This window comes from Moschus berezovskii, chromosome 5 (genome assembly GCF_049115385.1).
Source record: "Moschus berezovskii isolate FMDL1 chromosome 5, NW_MosBer_1.0, whole genome shotgun sequence".
In the NCBI taxonomy this organism is placed as follows: Eukaryota; Metazoa; Chordata; class Mammalia; order Artiodactyla; family Moschidae; genus Moschus; species Moschus berezovskii.
This window is the reverse complement of record NC_142464.1, coordinates 10,281,846-10,295,214: the sequence shown is the minus strand read 5'-3', so window position 1 is coordinate 10,295,214 and position 13,369 is coordinate 10,281,846. Positions and strand designations below refer to the sequence as shown.

At 38.8% G+C, this 13,369-nt stretch overlaps 1 protein-coding gene across 2 annotated transcripts in view; it reads right to left on the bottom strand.

The window, feature by feature from the left end:
- Window positions 1–13,369, bottom strand: part of NDNF (neuron derived neurotrophic factor) — a 46,724-nt gene that overhangs the window by 14,835 nt on the left and 18,520 nt on the right. The window contains exons 2-3 of one of the 2 annotated variants that reach the window (XM_055434677.2): window positions 5,140–5,244; window positions 3,293–3,481 (exon numbers count right to left, since the gene is read on the bottom strand). In XM_055434677.2, coding sequence (XP_055290652.2) covers window positions 3,293–3,480 — 188 coding nt within the window. In that variant the 5' untranslated portion in view covers window position 3,481; window positions 5,140–5,244. The remainder of the gene's footprint in view (window positions 1–3,292; window positions 3,482–5,139; window positions 5,245–13,369) is intronic. The other variant, XM_055434675.2, reaches the window with a different exon arrangement.

Sequence of the window (13,369 nt, the reverse complement as noted above, 5' to 3'; positions counted from 1 at the left end):
CAGTCCATTCTAAAGGAGATCAATCCTGGGTGTTCATTGGAAGGACTGATGCTAAAGCTGAAACTGCAATACTTTGGCCACTTCATGCGACGAGTTGACTCACTGGAAAAGACTGATGCTGGGAGGGATTGGGGGCAGGAGAAGGGGATGACAGAGAATGAGATGGCTGGATGGCATCACCAACTCGATGGACATGAGTTTGAGTGAACTCCGGGAGTTGGTGATGGACAGGGAGGCCTGGCGTGCTGTGATTCATGGGGTCGCAAAGAGTCGGAGACGACTGAGAGACTGAACTGAACTGAACTGATATTATTATTTGATTTATGTCATTTTCCCCACAAAGGCCCATTAGGGTTCATTTCCCATGCCATTTTATTCCCAGCATTTAGCACAGATTTCTGCATGCAGAAGGTCTTGATAAACCTTTTTAATGAATGAATTACTAAATGAATAAATAGAACAGAAGAATCATAACACCCACCTTTTGTAGCCTGAGGATACTTATGCTTAGAATCTACCTGAAGATACAAAATCTGAATGGAAATATAAGCCCCCCCACCCCTATTCAAAGATGAATTAGGAATTGGACGGTGCAGTTAGGGCTGTAGGACAAATAAAATGAAGTCCCTATAAAAGTAAAAACGACTTGTTCAGAATAAAGATAGACAATCATCCAGGCAAAATAACTAGATGATTGAATTGTTCACAGTATGGAAATTTTATGTACCTTAAGCATCCATAAAGATGGGTGTCAAATGTTTTAATTTTCAGTTCAGTCAGATTTGGACAGTAGAGTTTTGTTCCTTTGGCCAGGTTGCATAGGTGATATTAACCACAACTGAACCTATCTACATTACAAAGAATTAGGTAAGACAAAATTTCTTTAGCATCATGTAATATAAAAGGTATTCAAAATTATTTTGTTTTTGGTTTTTATGTGGGTAGCAGAGCTAACCCTTGCTGAAATCCATGTGCAAGTTCATTTATTATCTTCTCTTCTCATTTCAGTCAAGAAAGCAGTTTGTTTCCCAAAGTAAGCAACTGTGTCTTAGTAACTTGAATACAGGCCATAAGCAGCCAATAACAAAGGAAACAATGCCTGCATCCCACAAGATAATCATTATACATACAAAACTTCAGGGAGTCCCTCTAGGTCAACATTTTCATATGGAAACACTTATGATTTAGGGATAAAAGATGATCTGAATAAACTTTAGCAATTTGACAAACATGTATTGTCTACCATGCACAGCACACTTGTGGAAGGGAGCTGCAATCAGAGATGATAGGATATGATTTACGAGCTTCAGGTATTCACTGGCTAGTGCGAGTGACCAAAATGTGATAAACATGCTCAAAATTATAACGCCGGAGTGAGGGGTCAACACTCCATGAACCGTTTAGACTCTGGAATTTATGTATAAACATAAGAATAATTAATGAATTTGTTTTCTTTTGCTGTTCTCTGCTGCCAGACTTTATCTGGAATTTCATCTTTAGCTGTATTATCAACAATGCCTATGCGTATCTCCTGTCACATATTTTAGCTCGAGAAATGACTGTGGCTTCAACTCTTTAGTGTAAGTTAACATTACATCCAAATGTAGATATCAAAGTCTCCAATCATTGTTTGTGGGGAAGAAAAGCCCAAAAGAATGAACGACTGAAAACATACGGAGGAAAGGAGCATGTGTTGTTCTGAAACGTCTTACAATAAAAACATGTTACTTGAAAGGAAAAAAATGTAATTTTAAGACAGCTCTTAAAACCAAAACTTATTTAATTTTTAAGAGACTGGAAGATCAAGGATAAACTATTTGTTTGATTAAGTGATATGATTACATAATAAAGAATGCTGTCTTTTCAAGAATGCTGCAAAGCAGTGTACAAGTCCATATGGGAAATCAAAGAAATCGTTAAAGAAAAATTTGGATTCACTCAAAAATTTCAAGAGACAAAAGGATATAAAAAGCAAAATGGTTTGGCATGAATTCAGCTGATATTTAAGACTAATTGAATCATTAAAACTGCCTTCCCTGCCCACCCCTGTTTTCATAGACTAAATCTCTGTAAATACTAAGACATCAAGTTTGTTCATTTTAATTATCCTTGCATTTTGTGCCTTTATTTATTCTTATGAATGTCCTTAAAGAGTCATAATTATTTTATATATTACTTACAAATCAGTTCCTAATCTATCACCTTCATTAAAATGAATGATTTCATTCAGGTGGTGCTGAAATGATACCCAAACAACAGGTCACATCAGTCACAAGTAAACTTATTATTTACTCTCATTCAGACTGTCCAGATGGCAACATGACTTTGCCACTCAGTGGAAGGGGAGAATTCTTAGTGTCAATCAAAACTAAAGTGACAAGAGAAAAATGACTTAATGATTTGCTATACCTCAATCTTTGGAAAATGAATTGTTGATGATGACATATAGTATTATCCTTTGGAATACCAACGTGCCCCAAGTTAAAAGGAGAAATTGTTTTTGAAATATGATAAAGAGGAGTTGGGCACTACAAAATAAGTAACTTTAAATATATGTAGTTATATGATATATATATATTTGTATGATCTATATGTAATTTTTAAAGGTCAAAATATTTATAAGCATGATATAAACTCAATTTGTTGATGTTGGCATGAAGATAAATGAGCAGTCACTTCTCAGCACTGTTTGGTTTGATGCTTTCAACACCCTATCATATTGATCAAAGAAATATCCTTATAAGACAATGCAAACCCTTGAAGAATCACATATATTAAATAATTTCATTTATCCTCCAGAGTCATACTTAGAAATTTCCTACCACCCAGAAGAAAAGAGAATCTGCTCTCTCCACCCAAAAGATCACAATCAGTGAGAATCAAAGAGCTATCTGGTGACTAGATGTGGCATTACTTTTTTTTTTTTCTTACTTAGAGAAAAATACACAATTGTATTCAGAGACTGGGCTTCCCTGGTGGCTCAGATGGTAAAGAATCTGCCTGCAATGCAGGAGACCCAGGTTCAATCCCTGGGTCAGGAAGATTCCCTGGAGAAGGAAATAGCAACCCACTCCAGGATTCTTGCCTGGAGAATTCCATGGACAGAGGAGCCTGGTGGGCTATACTCCACGGGGTCACACAGACCCAGACACGACTGAGCAACTAACATTTTCACTTTCATTCAGAGATTGATTGCAAATCATCTAAACTAAGTAAGTGTAAAAGTTTACTTTCTTTTTTAGAGACACCCTTTCTGAGTTTATTGATAAAGGAAGTACCACAGGGAGAATACCTTTTAGGTGTGTCTCTAAAGAGATAACTGCTAATTTCAGCTCCATCTGGAATTACTGATGAATCATGAAAAAATGCCTTGTCTCGAATTTGCATCTGAAAGAGTTCCTCATCTCGAGTAGGCAACTTCTGGGTCCTTGAGCTGAGTGGTAACAGCAGCCACAGCATACACCAGTGGAGAGGCACCATCCTGGGGCGACAAAAATAATTGCTTATGTTAATTCTACAGGCAAAACACTTGGGCAATTTGCAAACTTTCTGATGGTTAACACTATTTTGGTTTCCACAGAAAGAACTGTATTATGTACTTTGGATACATACACATGAGCTTGAGGGCAACTTTGCTGGTTTGTTTTTCAAAGTATTTCATCGAGTTGATGATGAATTCACCAGAATTTCAGATACTAAACAGATTTTGAAACAAAAGAACCCTTGGTGCATTAACTTCATTGGGTATTGAGACAGAAAATCTCCTCTTCAGTATGGCAGAAGCGGTCATTATAGATATCTCCCTACAACTGTCTCAAAGCTTGAAACTTGACATAAATCACAGAGACCCATTGAGAGCCAGAAAATTACCACTGCATGGTTATTTTTATTCTTCCTTAAAATTTGACAAAGGATTCTACATATATAGAAATATTCTTAGTCTGCAAATAGAACATTCATAAATCAGAGATTTTAAGACATTATAAGTTTAATTTTCTTATAGGCGAAACAATTTTTCCAAAATCACAAGGGGAGCTATTTGCCAGTGTCTAGTATTACAGATTTACCAGACTCATTTACCAGAAAACATTTCTATTTAAACCTTCACCATATTAAAAAGCAGGCTTGGATTCCCACTTCAAATCAAGAAAGAGCATTGGAAAGTTCTACAGTTAGGTCATCTGCCTTAATCTCCAGCAGAATTATGTATTTACCGCCCCAATCTGGTGTTTTCATTGAGTTACATTTTGGCATTTATCACTGACTTTTCATTAAAAAGCATAAACTGTCATGGATCACCCTCTAGGGCACCTTGCTGGAGGGATGTTTTCAAGGACACCATCTTCTGCATGTGTCCTTCTCCCAACAGGAAGCTTCAGGAAGGTGAGTTTTTTTTCACATCAAGTGCTTGTGAAACGCTTTGCTCCCTTTGAGGATTTGGTGCCAGTTTTCCTCAGAAAAACACTCTGAAATGAGTTGTTTTCCCTTATCTCTTTGACAACATACATCAGGGAATTCAAGCATTAGGGAAATATATTGTTTTTACATTGAAGTACTTTAAATAGTGCCAGAGTCAAATGCAAACATTTGTGATAATTTGAGCTGATTTGAACGCCAGTTTTGTTTCTAAAAGGCCATTGCTATAGCTATGAGGTCACTTCTACTTAAACCAGCACTTGACTTTAATGTTATCCTTCTTTGAGTGCTACCAAAAATATATTCATACAACTGAACATATTTTTTGAAGGGAATATGCTTTTCTGTTTTTTTTTTAATGAGAGTTTGAGAAGTAATTTTTCCCAGTGAGCTTGTTTGCTCAGAAAGTTCATGTAACTTGCTTTTTCAAAAGTCATTATCTATCATTGTTCTGCAATTTTCCATATAAAATATCTGCAGTATTTAAGAGTTATTGTGTGCAAAATACTCAGGCATCCCTGGTGGCTCAGAGGTAAAGAATCCGCCTGCAATGCAGAAGATGTGGGTTCGATCCCTGGGTTGTAGAGAGCCCCTGGAGCAGGAAATGGCAAGCCACTCCAATATTCTCGCCTGGAAAATCCTATGGACAGAGGAGCCTCGCAGGCTGCAGTTCATGGGGTCACAAAGAGTTGGTCAGATAAGACAGTGACTGAGCATACCCACCTGCCTGCGCAAAACGCGGTCCTAAGTTCATTAACTGCACTATTGCATTTAATCTTCACAGTAACCTTATGAAGTATGTACTATTCTTATATAAGAATAAAACTCCTGTAACATAAGCAGAGAAAGAATATAAACCCAGGAGAGTCTGACTGCAAAGCCCGAACATTTATCCTCTATAAGCTCTCTCGAGAAGGCAACAGAGGTTCTTATTTCCCATCCTTATTTCTCAATTGTATTGAGATTGAATGAAAATTCAATGCCATTGAATAACCAAATGTTAAGAAAGTTGACTTTTTAGTTTCAGCTCCTAATTAGAAGTATAATCTTAGGCAATTCACTTCACATTCTGGACCTCAATTTTATGAGTGGTTTGGGTGGAAGGTTTTTCTAAAATCTGAAAATGAATAATGACTGAGCACTAAAATCCTCTTCCCAAATAGCTAGCAGATTCCCTGGTGGCTCAGATGGTAAAGAGTCTGGCTTTAATGTAGGAGACCTGGGTTTGATCCCTGGGTCAGGAAGATACCCTGGAGAAGGAAATGGCAACCCACTCCAGTATTCTTGCCTGGAGAATCCCATGGACGGAGGAACCTGGTCAGCTACAGTCCATGGGTTGCAAAGAGTTGGACACAACTAAGTGACCTCACTTTAACTTTTCACTTTCACATTAGGAATAAAACCAGCCCTCTTTCAGTTCAGTTCCGTTCAGTTCAGTCACTCAGTTGTGTCCGACTCTTTGCGACCCAATGAATCACAGCACACCAGGCCTCCCTGTCCATCACCAACTCCCGGAGTTCACTCAAACTCATGTCCACAGAGTCGGTGATGCCATCCAGCCATCTCATTCTCTGTCGTCCCCTTCTCCTCCCGCCCCCAATCCCTCCCAGCATCAGAGTCTTTTCCAGTGAGTCAATTCATCGCATGAGGTGGCCAAAGTATTGCAGTTTCAGCTTTAGCATCAGTCCTTCCAATGAACACCCAGGATTGATCTCCTTTAGAATGGACTGGTTGGATCTCCTTGCAGTATAAGGGACTCTCAAGAGTCTCCTCCAGCACCACAGTTCAAAAGCATCAATTCTTCGGCGATCGGACCTTGCTTCTATCAACAGTCACATCCACAACTGGGTATTGGTTTTGTTTTGGCTCCATCCCTTCATTCCTTCTAGAGTTATTTCTCCACTGATCTCCAGTAGCGGCTGCGCTTTGCTGGAGCAGCTGTGAAGAGATATCCCACGACCAAGGTAAGAGAAACCCAAATAAGATGGTAGGTATTGCGAGGGGGCATCAGAGGGCAGACACACTGAAATCATAATCACAGAAAACTAGTCGATCTGATCACATGGACCACAGCCAAATGTGGTCCACTGGAGAAGGGAATAGCAAACCACTTCAGTATACTTGCCTTAAGAACCCCATGAACAGTTTCAAAGGCAAAATGATAGGATACTGAATGAGGAATTCCCCAGGTCGGTAGGTGCCCAGCATGCTACTGGAGCTCAGTGGAGCCCTCTTTAAGTTTCATTAAATAATCTGTCCCTCAGATACCCAGCTGACTGTCAAGGAGGGGAGCCCAAGGGCGGCTGGGCGTGTTAATGGGAGCTCACGTGACTTACTTAGACAAACGTTGAAAGATGGCTTGGCGGATCAAAATCAAAACTCAGTGAACTTATTCCAAATAAGTAGGGACATGGTGGAGAAAACTGAATGGAACCTCCACTCATGACACCTAATCCCTCCTCTTCTGATGCCCTTTGTCCTATAGCTAACAGATATGTAAAATCCAAATGGAATTTGATACGCTGCTCCTATAAAAGAGATGGCAAAGATAAAGAACCTGATAAAGAACCCGCCTGCCAATGCAGAAGACATAAGAGACATGGGTTTGATCCCTGGGTCAGCAAGATCCCCTGGAGAAGGGCCTGGCAATGCACTCCAGTATTCTTGCCTGGAGAATCCCAGGGACAGAGGAGCCTGGTGGTCTACAGTCCACAGGATCACAAAGAGTTGGACACAACTGATGTGACTTAGCACACACCTTGTAAAGAAATACTCATTATTTCAACATAAGAAAACATATTCCATTCACTTTGTAGTGGCATCTCTGAAACTTTAGCAGAGGAGTCCAGATGACAAGATACATCTCTTTAGAAATGGTTAGAGTTTGACTTTCCATATTTATTAGGAACAGAGAGCCAACATGCCAGGGAAGCACTTATGTGTGAGATACTCAGGCGTGTTTGCCCTAGAAACACTCAAGAGCAACCTTCTCTCATTAGCCCTGTATTTGCCCTGAAAGCTGTCAATCGAAAACAACCAAACAGGACAAGCTGCCCAATGCCCCAGGATAGCTGGGATACTTAGGTCAGCCCCCGGGTTAGAGGGCTAGCTAGTTATGACTCGTGGGAATTTTTCCGGCATCCTCAACTGCCCATGGGAGGAACTTTCTCTTATTAAATCAGCTAATTCTAAGAGATGAATTTTAAATTAATAAGAACAATATTAATAAATTTTGGTGTGTATGTGATGCATGCCAGGCACTCTTCTAAGTGCTTTATATCTATTATCTCATATAATGTTAGCAACAGCCTAAAAATAATCAAATTGAGGCTTGGATAAGTACGATCACATAGTGATTACAACACGATATGAGTCTCAGAAGTAACTTTAAAAGTGTGGTAAATATGATTATTATCCATTCCTCAGCATCAGCTACTTAGTGACAAAATGCTAGGTAAAGTGAACAACTTCAGATGATAGGCTTATGCAGAGTAAAACAGTTCTGCATGGGACTCTGTACTTGTCTGTGCATAGGTGGGAAGCAGAATCTGCTTTTGTTCCAGATTACCATCTTTTCAAGGATGTTTGTGTAGTTCATAGCCTTGAAGATAATGCTTCTGGAGCCAAGAGCAGGTGTGATTATTACCCATTATGAAAACCCGAGTTCCCTAAGTTCAGGGTTGCTCTCTTGTAGTAATCCCCACCGTATGTACTGGTGCCACAGGTCCCCTTTGCATCATCCTGTGAGATTCGGGGGTCAGGGAGTGAGTGGCAGAAAATGATACTGCTGTGGATCTGTGGCTCCTGCTATTGCTCTGAGTAATAAAGTCCTTTGTCACTGAGTCTCATGCCATCTAGCATCCATGAAACTATGGCAGGCTAACTGGATAGCTTGCAAGGAGGGTAAAATCTCAAATGCTTTATAGGTCTTGACCCCAAGCTTTTACTTGTTAAGTTGCTTTCCTGGCTTGTTAACTTCACTGGCTCAGGTAGACATTTTTATTTAGATAATCACCAACAGAGAATAGACTAAACTTTATCTTTTGCTTTCTTTATACAAATATCATATTTCCACAGCTTAAATTTTATCAGGCCACACTTTCTGTTTCTGAAACAGTTTTAACCATTTTAATTTTTACATCAGTTATGGGCAAAACAGATATTTTTCAGAAAAGTGTTTAAAATTAGTATGCTCCCTTTTATTTTTATTGTATTTACAGGAGAAGATGGGTGTTCACTGAACCTATTGTGGTTATCATTTCACAAGGTATGTAAATCAAACCATCGCGCTGTATGCCTTAAACTTACACAGTGATGCATGTCAATCATTTTTCAACAAAACTGGAAAAAGTTAGAATGATTCTCCAAACACAGGAATTTATATCTATAGGATGATTGTTTTCAGAATGTTATCTAATAACATTTGTCTACTGCTGGGGAAAAAAAACATACTCAGTTATCGTGTTGTGTGTTAGTTGCTCAGTCGTGTCCGACTCTTTGCAACCCCATGGACCATAGCCCACCAGGCTCCTCCGTCCATGTGATTTTCCAGACAAGAATATTGGAGTGGGTTGCCATTTCCTTCTCCATATTCGTTATTAGGGAAACCTAATAATTTGTTCAATTTGATTAGGTTATGGGCAGAATTTTTCTAACAAAATGTATTTAAAAGAAGCATTGAATATAGTTAACCAAAAAACTATTATGCAGACATATTGTGCATATTTTTACAATTTATATTCACTGATTCAAGTTTAAAGCTTTATGTAAGCATCGTTTAAAGGATGAAATTTTATAGAATTTTTTTCTCTACCAGAAAAAGTTCTTAAACATTCAACTTAAGAATTAGTCACTTTAAATAAGTAAGGGAAAATACATTCCTAAGAATAAGCCATGGGGAGCCTGGTGGGCTTCCGTCTATGGGGTCACACAGAGTCGGACACGACTGAAGTGACTTAGCAGCAGCAGCAGCAGCAGCAGCAAGCCAGTCTATAACAGACTTTTCTTCTAAGATTACAAAAGTGCCCTCTAATGGCATAACTTTTCCTTTCATTTCTTTTTGTTCCTTCTAGGTACCTAGAGCTCATCTAGGTTTAAAGTTTAAATAATATTTCTCAGAATTTCTCTTTCAGAATTATTACTTCTGTAATGGGTAATATGGTGGGTAATCTAGGAAATGTGTCTGCACATCAAGAAATCTTGCTGTGTTTCTACAATCAAAGGTCTAGTTCCAACAGAAGTGGAACGCTGCTAAGACGGCTGCAAATGTTTTTATTTTGCTAGACAGATTGATCAACTTGGTTGCACAATGATTCTCAGCCCAGAAAAACTAAGTGGTATTATCCTATTAAACTGAGAAGATTGACTTCAGCTGTTTCAGTTGTAAAGTTCTGATGAATCAGGTACATGGATGTTAATCCAAAACTCTGAGATTGTTTGTTCAGTCAGAGGCTTTCTTCATATTTGGCACACTCCTTCCTGTCTTACCTAGGCTGAGGTGGAAAAAGAAAAATGACCTAATGATTTTATAAACCTCAGTCTCTAACCTAGATTACTGTAATTTAGATATTGGAGATGAGAAACAGTTTTATCCTTTGGAGTGCCAATGCATCCTAGAATCAAAGAAGACATTATTTTTGAAATATAATTGTTCAATGAGATGTATCATGTACTCTATACTTAGAAATACATAGAAAGGTAGAGAGAGGTTTGGACACTGAAAAGTAAATAACTTTAAATGTTATTAGTTTTTAAGATACACATACACACAGATTTAAGGTAAATAATTCAGACACATTATATGAATCCGATTAGTCGATGCTGTGGTGTGTGTGTGTGCACTCATGCTAAGTCGCTTCAGCTGTGTCCAACTCTTCGCGATCCTATGGACCACAGCCCGCCAGGCTCCTCTGTCCATGGGATTCTCCAGGCAAGAATACTGGAGTGGGTTGTCACGCCCTCCTCCAGGGGATCTTCCCGACCCAGGGATCGAGCTGCGTCTCTTACCTCTCGCTCTCCTGCACTGACACATGGGTTCTTTACCGTCAAAGTTGATGTTAGAGTAAATGAGCAGAGGTTCTAAAAGAAGCACCTTTTCTACACTCCGTTTTACTTCTATATTTGCTGCCCCCTCTCTGGAACATGAGTGAGCACTGCTACTCTAGGAGGATGGAGAGGGACTGCTTTAATGTCTGAAGACGTGATGACTGGAGCTGCTTCTCGCACGCGCTCTCCCACCTTCTCTGCTGGGCCCTCTGTTGCCGGCCCTAGAGAGGGAAAGTGGAGAGTGGACCATAGCAGATGAAGCGAGGACTAGTTTTAAAGAAAATGCCAGTGAAGAGATAGGAAGCATTTGTATTATTCCAAGAGAGGTAGGGAGTGGAGCAGCTGACGGGTAACTGAAGACACAGAAAGAGTGCTAAGACTTTATTTTTGGCATTAACTTGAAGCTTTTATTCTATGGGGCTTTCAGTATAGTTAAAATAGTCAAATTGACCTGGCATATCCTTTTCCCACACACCCTGAGAATTGTAAAATGGTCATGTGGCAAGCAAGAAAAAAATTAAAGGGACCTTGAACAACTTATCAATGTACTGACTAAAAACCCAGGATGACCCTGGTCACCACACAGAAAAACACACAACGGGCCTAAAAACAAATAAAATGTTCCCCAGGGGGTCAGCAGCAGCCCCTCCACTGTCATTTTGCAAAATTTATCTCCAGTTACACAGTCAACTTGGTTAACCCACCGATTCACTTAGTGAAAATAAAAATGTGTTATTGGAAATGGTATAAACAGGATAATAAGTAAATAAGTCTGGTTAATTATGTTTACCTCTTTGAAATATGTATTAAATGCATTTAACCACAAATCCTAATTGAGAATCTTGTCTTAGGAGTAGAGAGATATTTCAAACCACTAAAAAGTTTGCCTTTAATATTTATAGACTGCTATTTAGTTACATTATATTACTAATGCAATAAATTTGCAAATCTGGTAAATAAAAAGTTCTTTCGGGTTTTCTTGGAACTGTCCAAGGCTTTCTGAATAGAAGATGTCATATAAATTAAGGCATTGTGATCTTCCCATTTTTGTGGATCCCTCAGAACAGCAGCAACAGCTCTACCTGCCTAGGGGAAACATGATAAAAGCAAATTCCTCCATCACCTTCCCACCAACCAAGGTCCTGCAAATTCCTGTAGAAGATGTGAACATATTTGTAAAAAATGTCATCAAGCTCTTATAGACATTACATGGTATAAAACTTAATAAGATCAGATTCATCAGGATAAATAGGCCATACATAGTACACAATTAGAAAATTCATCCAGTCATTAAGGTTCACTTAAAAACTATCCAATATGCCCAACCATGTGTCTGCCACAAACATGAAATAAATTTACAATGACCAAAAAGAAGGATAGGCATTCTGAATTTACTTGAGACACACGCATCTGGAATAAATTAAATCTAATGTTTAATTACAGAGACTGGGAAGTGCATGATTATAATTTAGTGAGGACAATTTTAAGGAAAGGTCTGCCGCAGAGATTTCTGTTATTTTCTTTTCCTTTTTAAGTGCAAACATTTAGTCTTTTAACTTCTATTTTTAAACTTGAGGGCATTTGTTTTTGTTTGAATCATCCATGCCACATCTGATAATAAATCTGAAGCATCTGATCTAGCTGTAAAGAAACAAATGTAGCTTTGGTCAGGGGAATGGCCCCCCGTGTCTGCCAGGATCTGCTCTGTGAGCAAGGAGGGTTGGGTTGTGGCGGGACGGGAGGTGCTGGGGGGTGCTCTGTCTTTGCACCTTGACAAAGTAAAATGCCCATCCTGGATCTATAGATTCCCTCAAGGCAGAAAAAAATAAGGAAAAAAAAAAAAACCCCAAAAAACTGAATTTCCAGAAGGTGTTTCATTCTCCTGTCTTTTGTAACAATGAGAATATTAACTGAAATTAATTGGTTGTCCCTGTAAACATAGATAGCCTCTGCTATGGTTGAAAATTTGAGGGAAACAGAGCATATTGTGGTTTGGTATGTTTACATATTTGATAAGGGTGAAAGAAGCAAGTAGAAGTCCAGGGCTCCCGGTCAGCACTGAATGGTCCTCTGCCCTGGCTGGGTAAGCTCTTGTTCCCTGATAACCACAAACGCAGCTGCAATATTTCTAACTCCTACAGCCCTATAATGCAGAGCCAGCCTTGGGCACAGAATTCATGGGCTAAAGCTCTCTAAATGCGGGCTGTCATTACAGAATGGAATGATTATTAAGGGTTTTAGAGTTCATTATGTCAATAATCTATGGATTAGGGACCTTCACAGGCATTTCAATGGCAATGATTCCAACCTTCTCTACCAATTCTCTAAATGATTGCCAACTTTCATTCTGGAAGGAAATTAAATTAGTATGAAAAAGCAATGTAAAATTAAAACATGCCAAAGATCTGAATAAAGTTTCCATTCTGTCATCCCCTCCCCTCTGATCTTCATGGTATGCAGTTCATAGCAGGGCCAAGGCTGGGGCACTTTAATTTTAAAAGATAGCCAAGCCTACATAATAAGAATAGCTTGAAAGAGGATCAGGTTTTAAATGAAGTAACCTTGTATTCCAGCACCATTAATGCCAATAGAATAATGAACAATAGAAATGGCCAAAATAAATGTACTACAGGTAGCGAGTAGTCTTTGATTTAAGAAGCCAGATTCATTTTACCAAAGGAAGGAGTAAATCTCCTAAAATGCATCTGATAGATGATTCAAAGGTATGATAAATTCAAAAGCAATTTAGAAGATAATGCAAAGTAAAACTGAAACAAGATTCTAAATATCCTCCTCCAATCAGAATTTCCTCTGTAGTTACAACTGTAATATCTGGGCTCATTTTCATTATCTTATCCTGGAATAATGAAAGCTCCTAAGGGAGGAATAATATGCTCGGCTGCTTTTC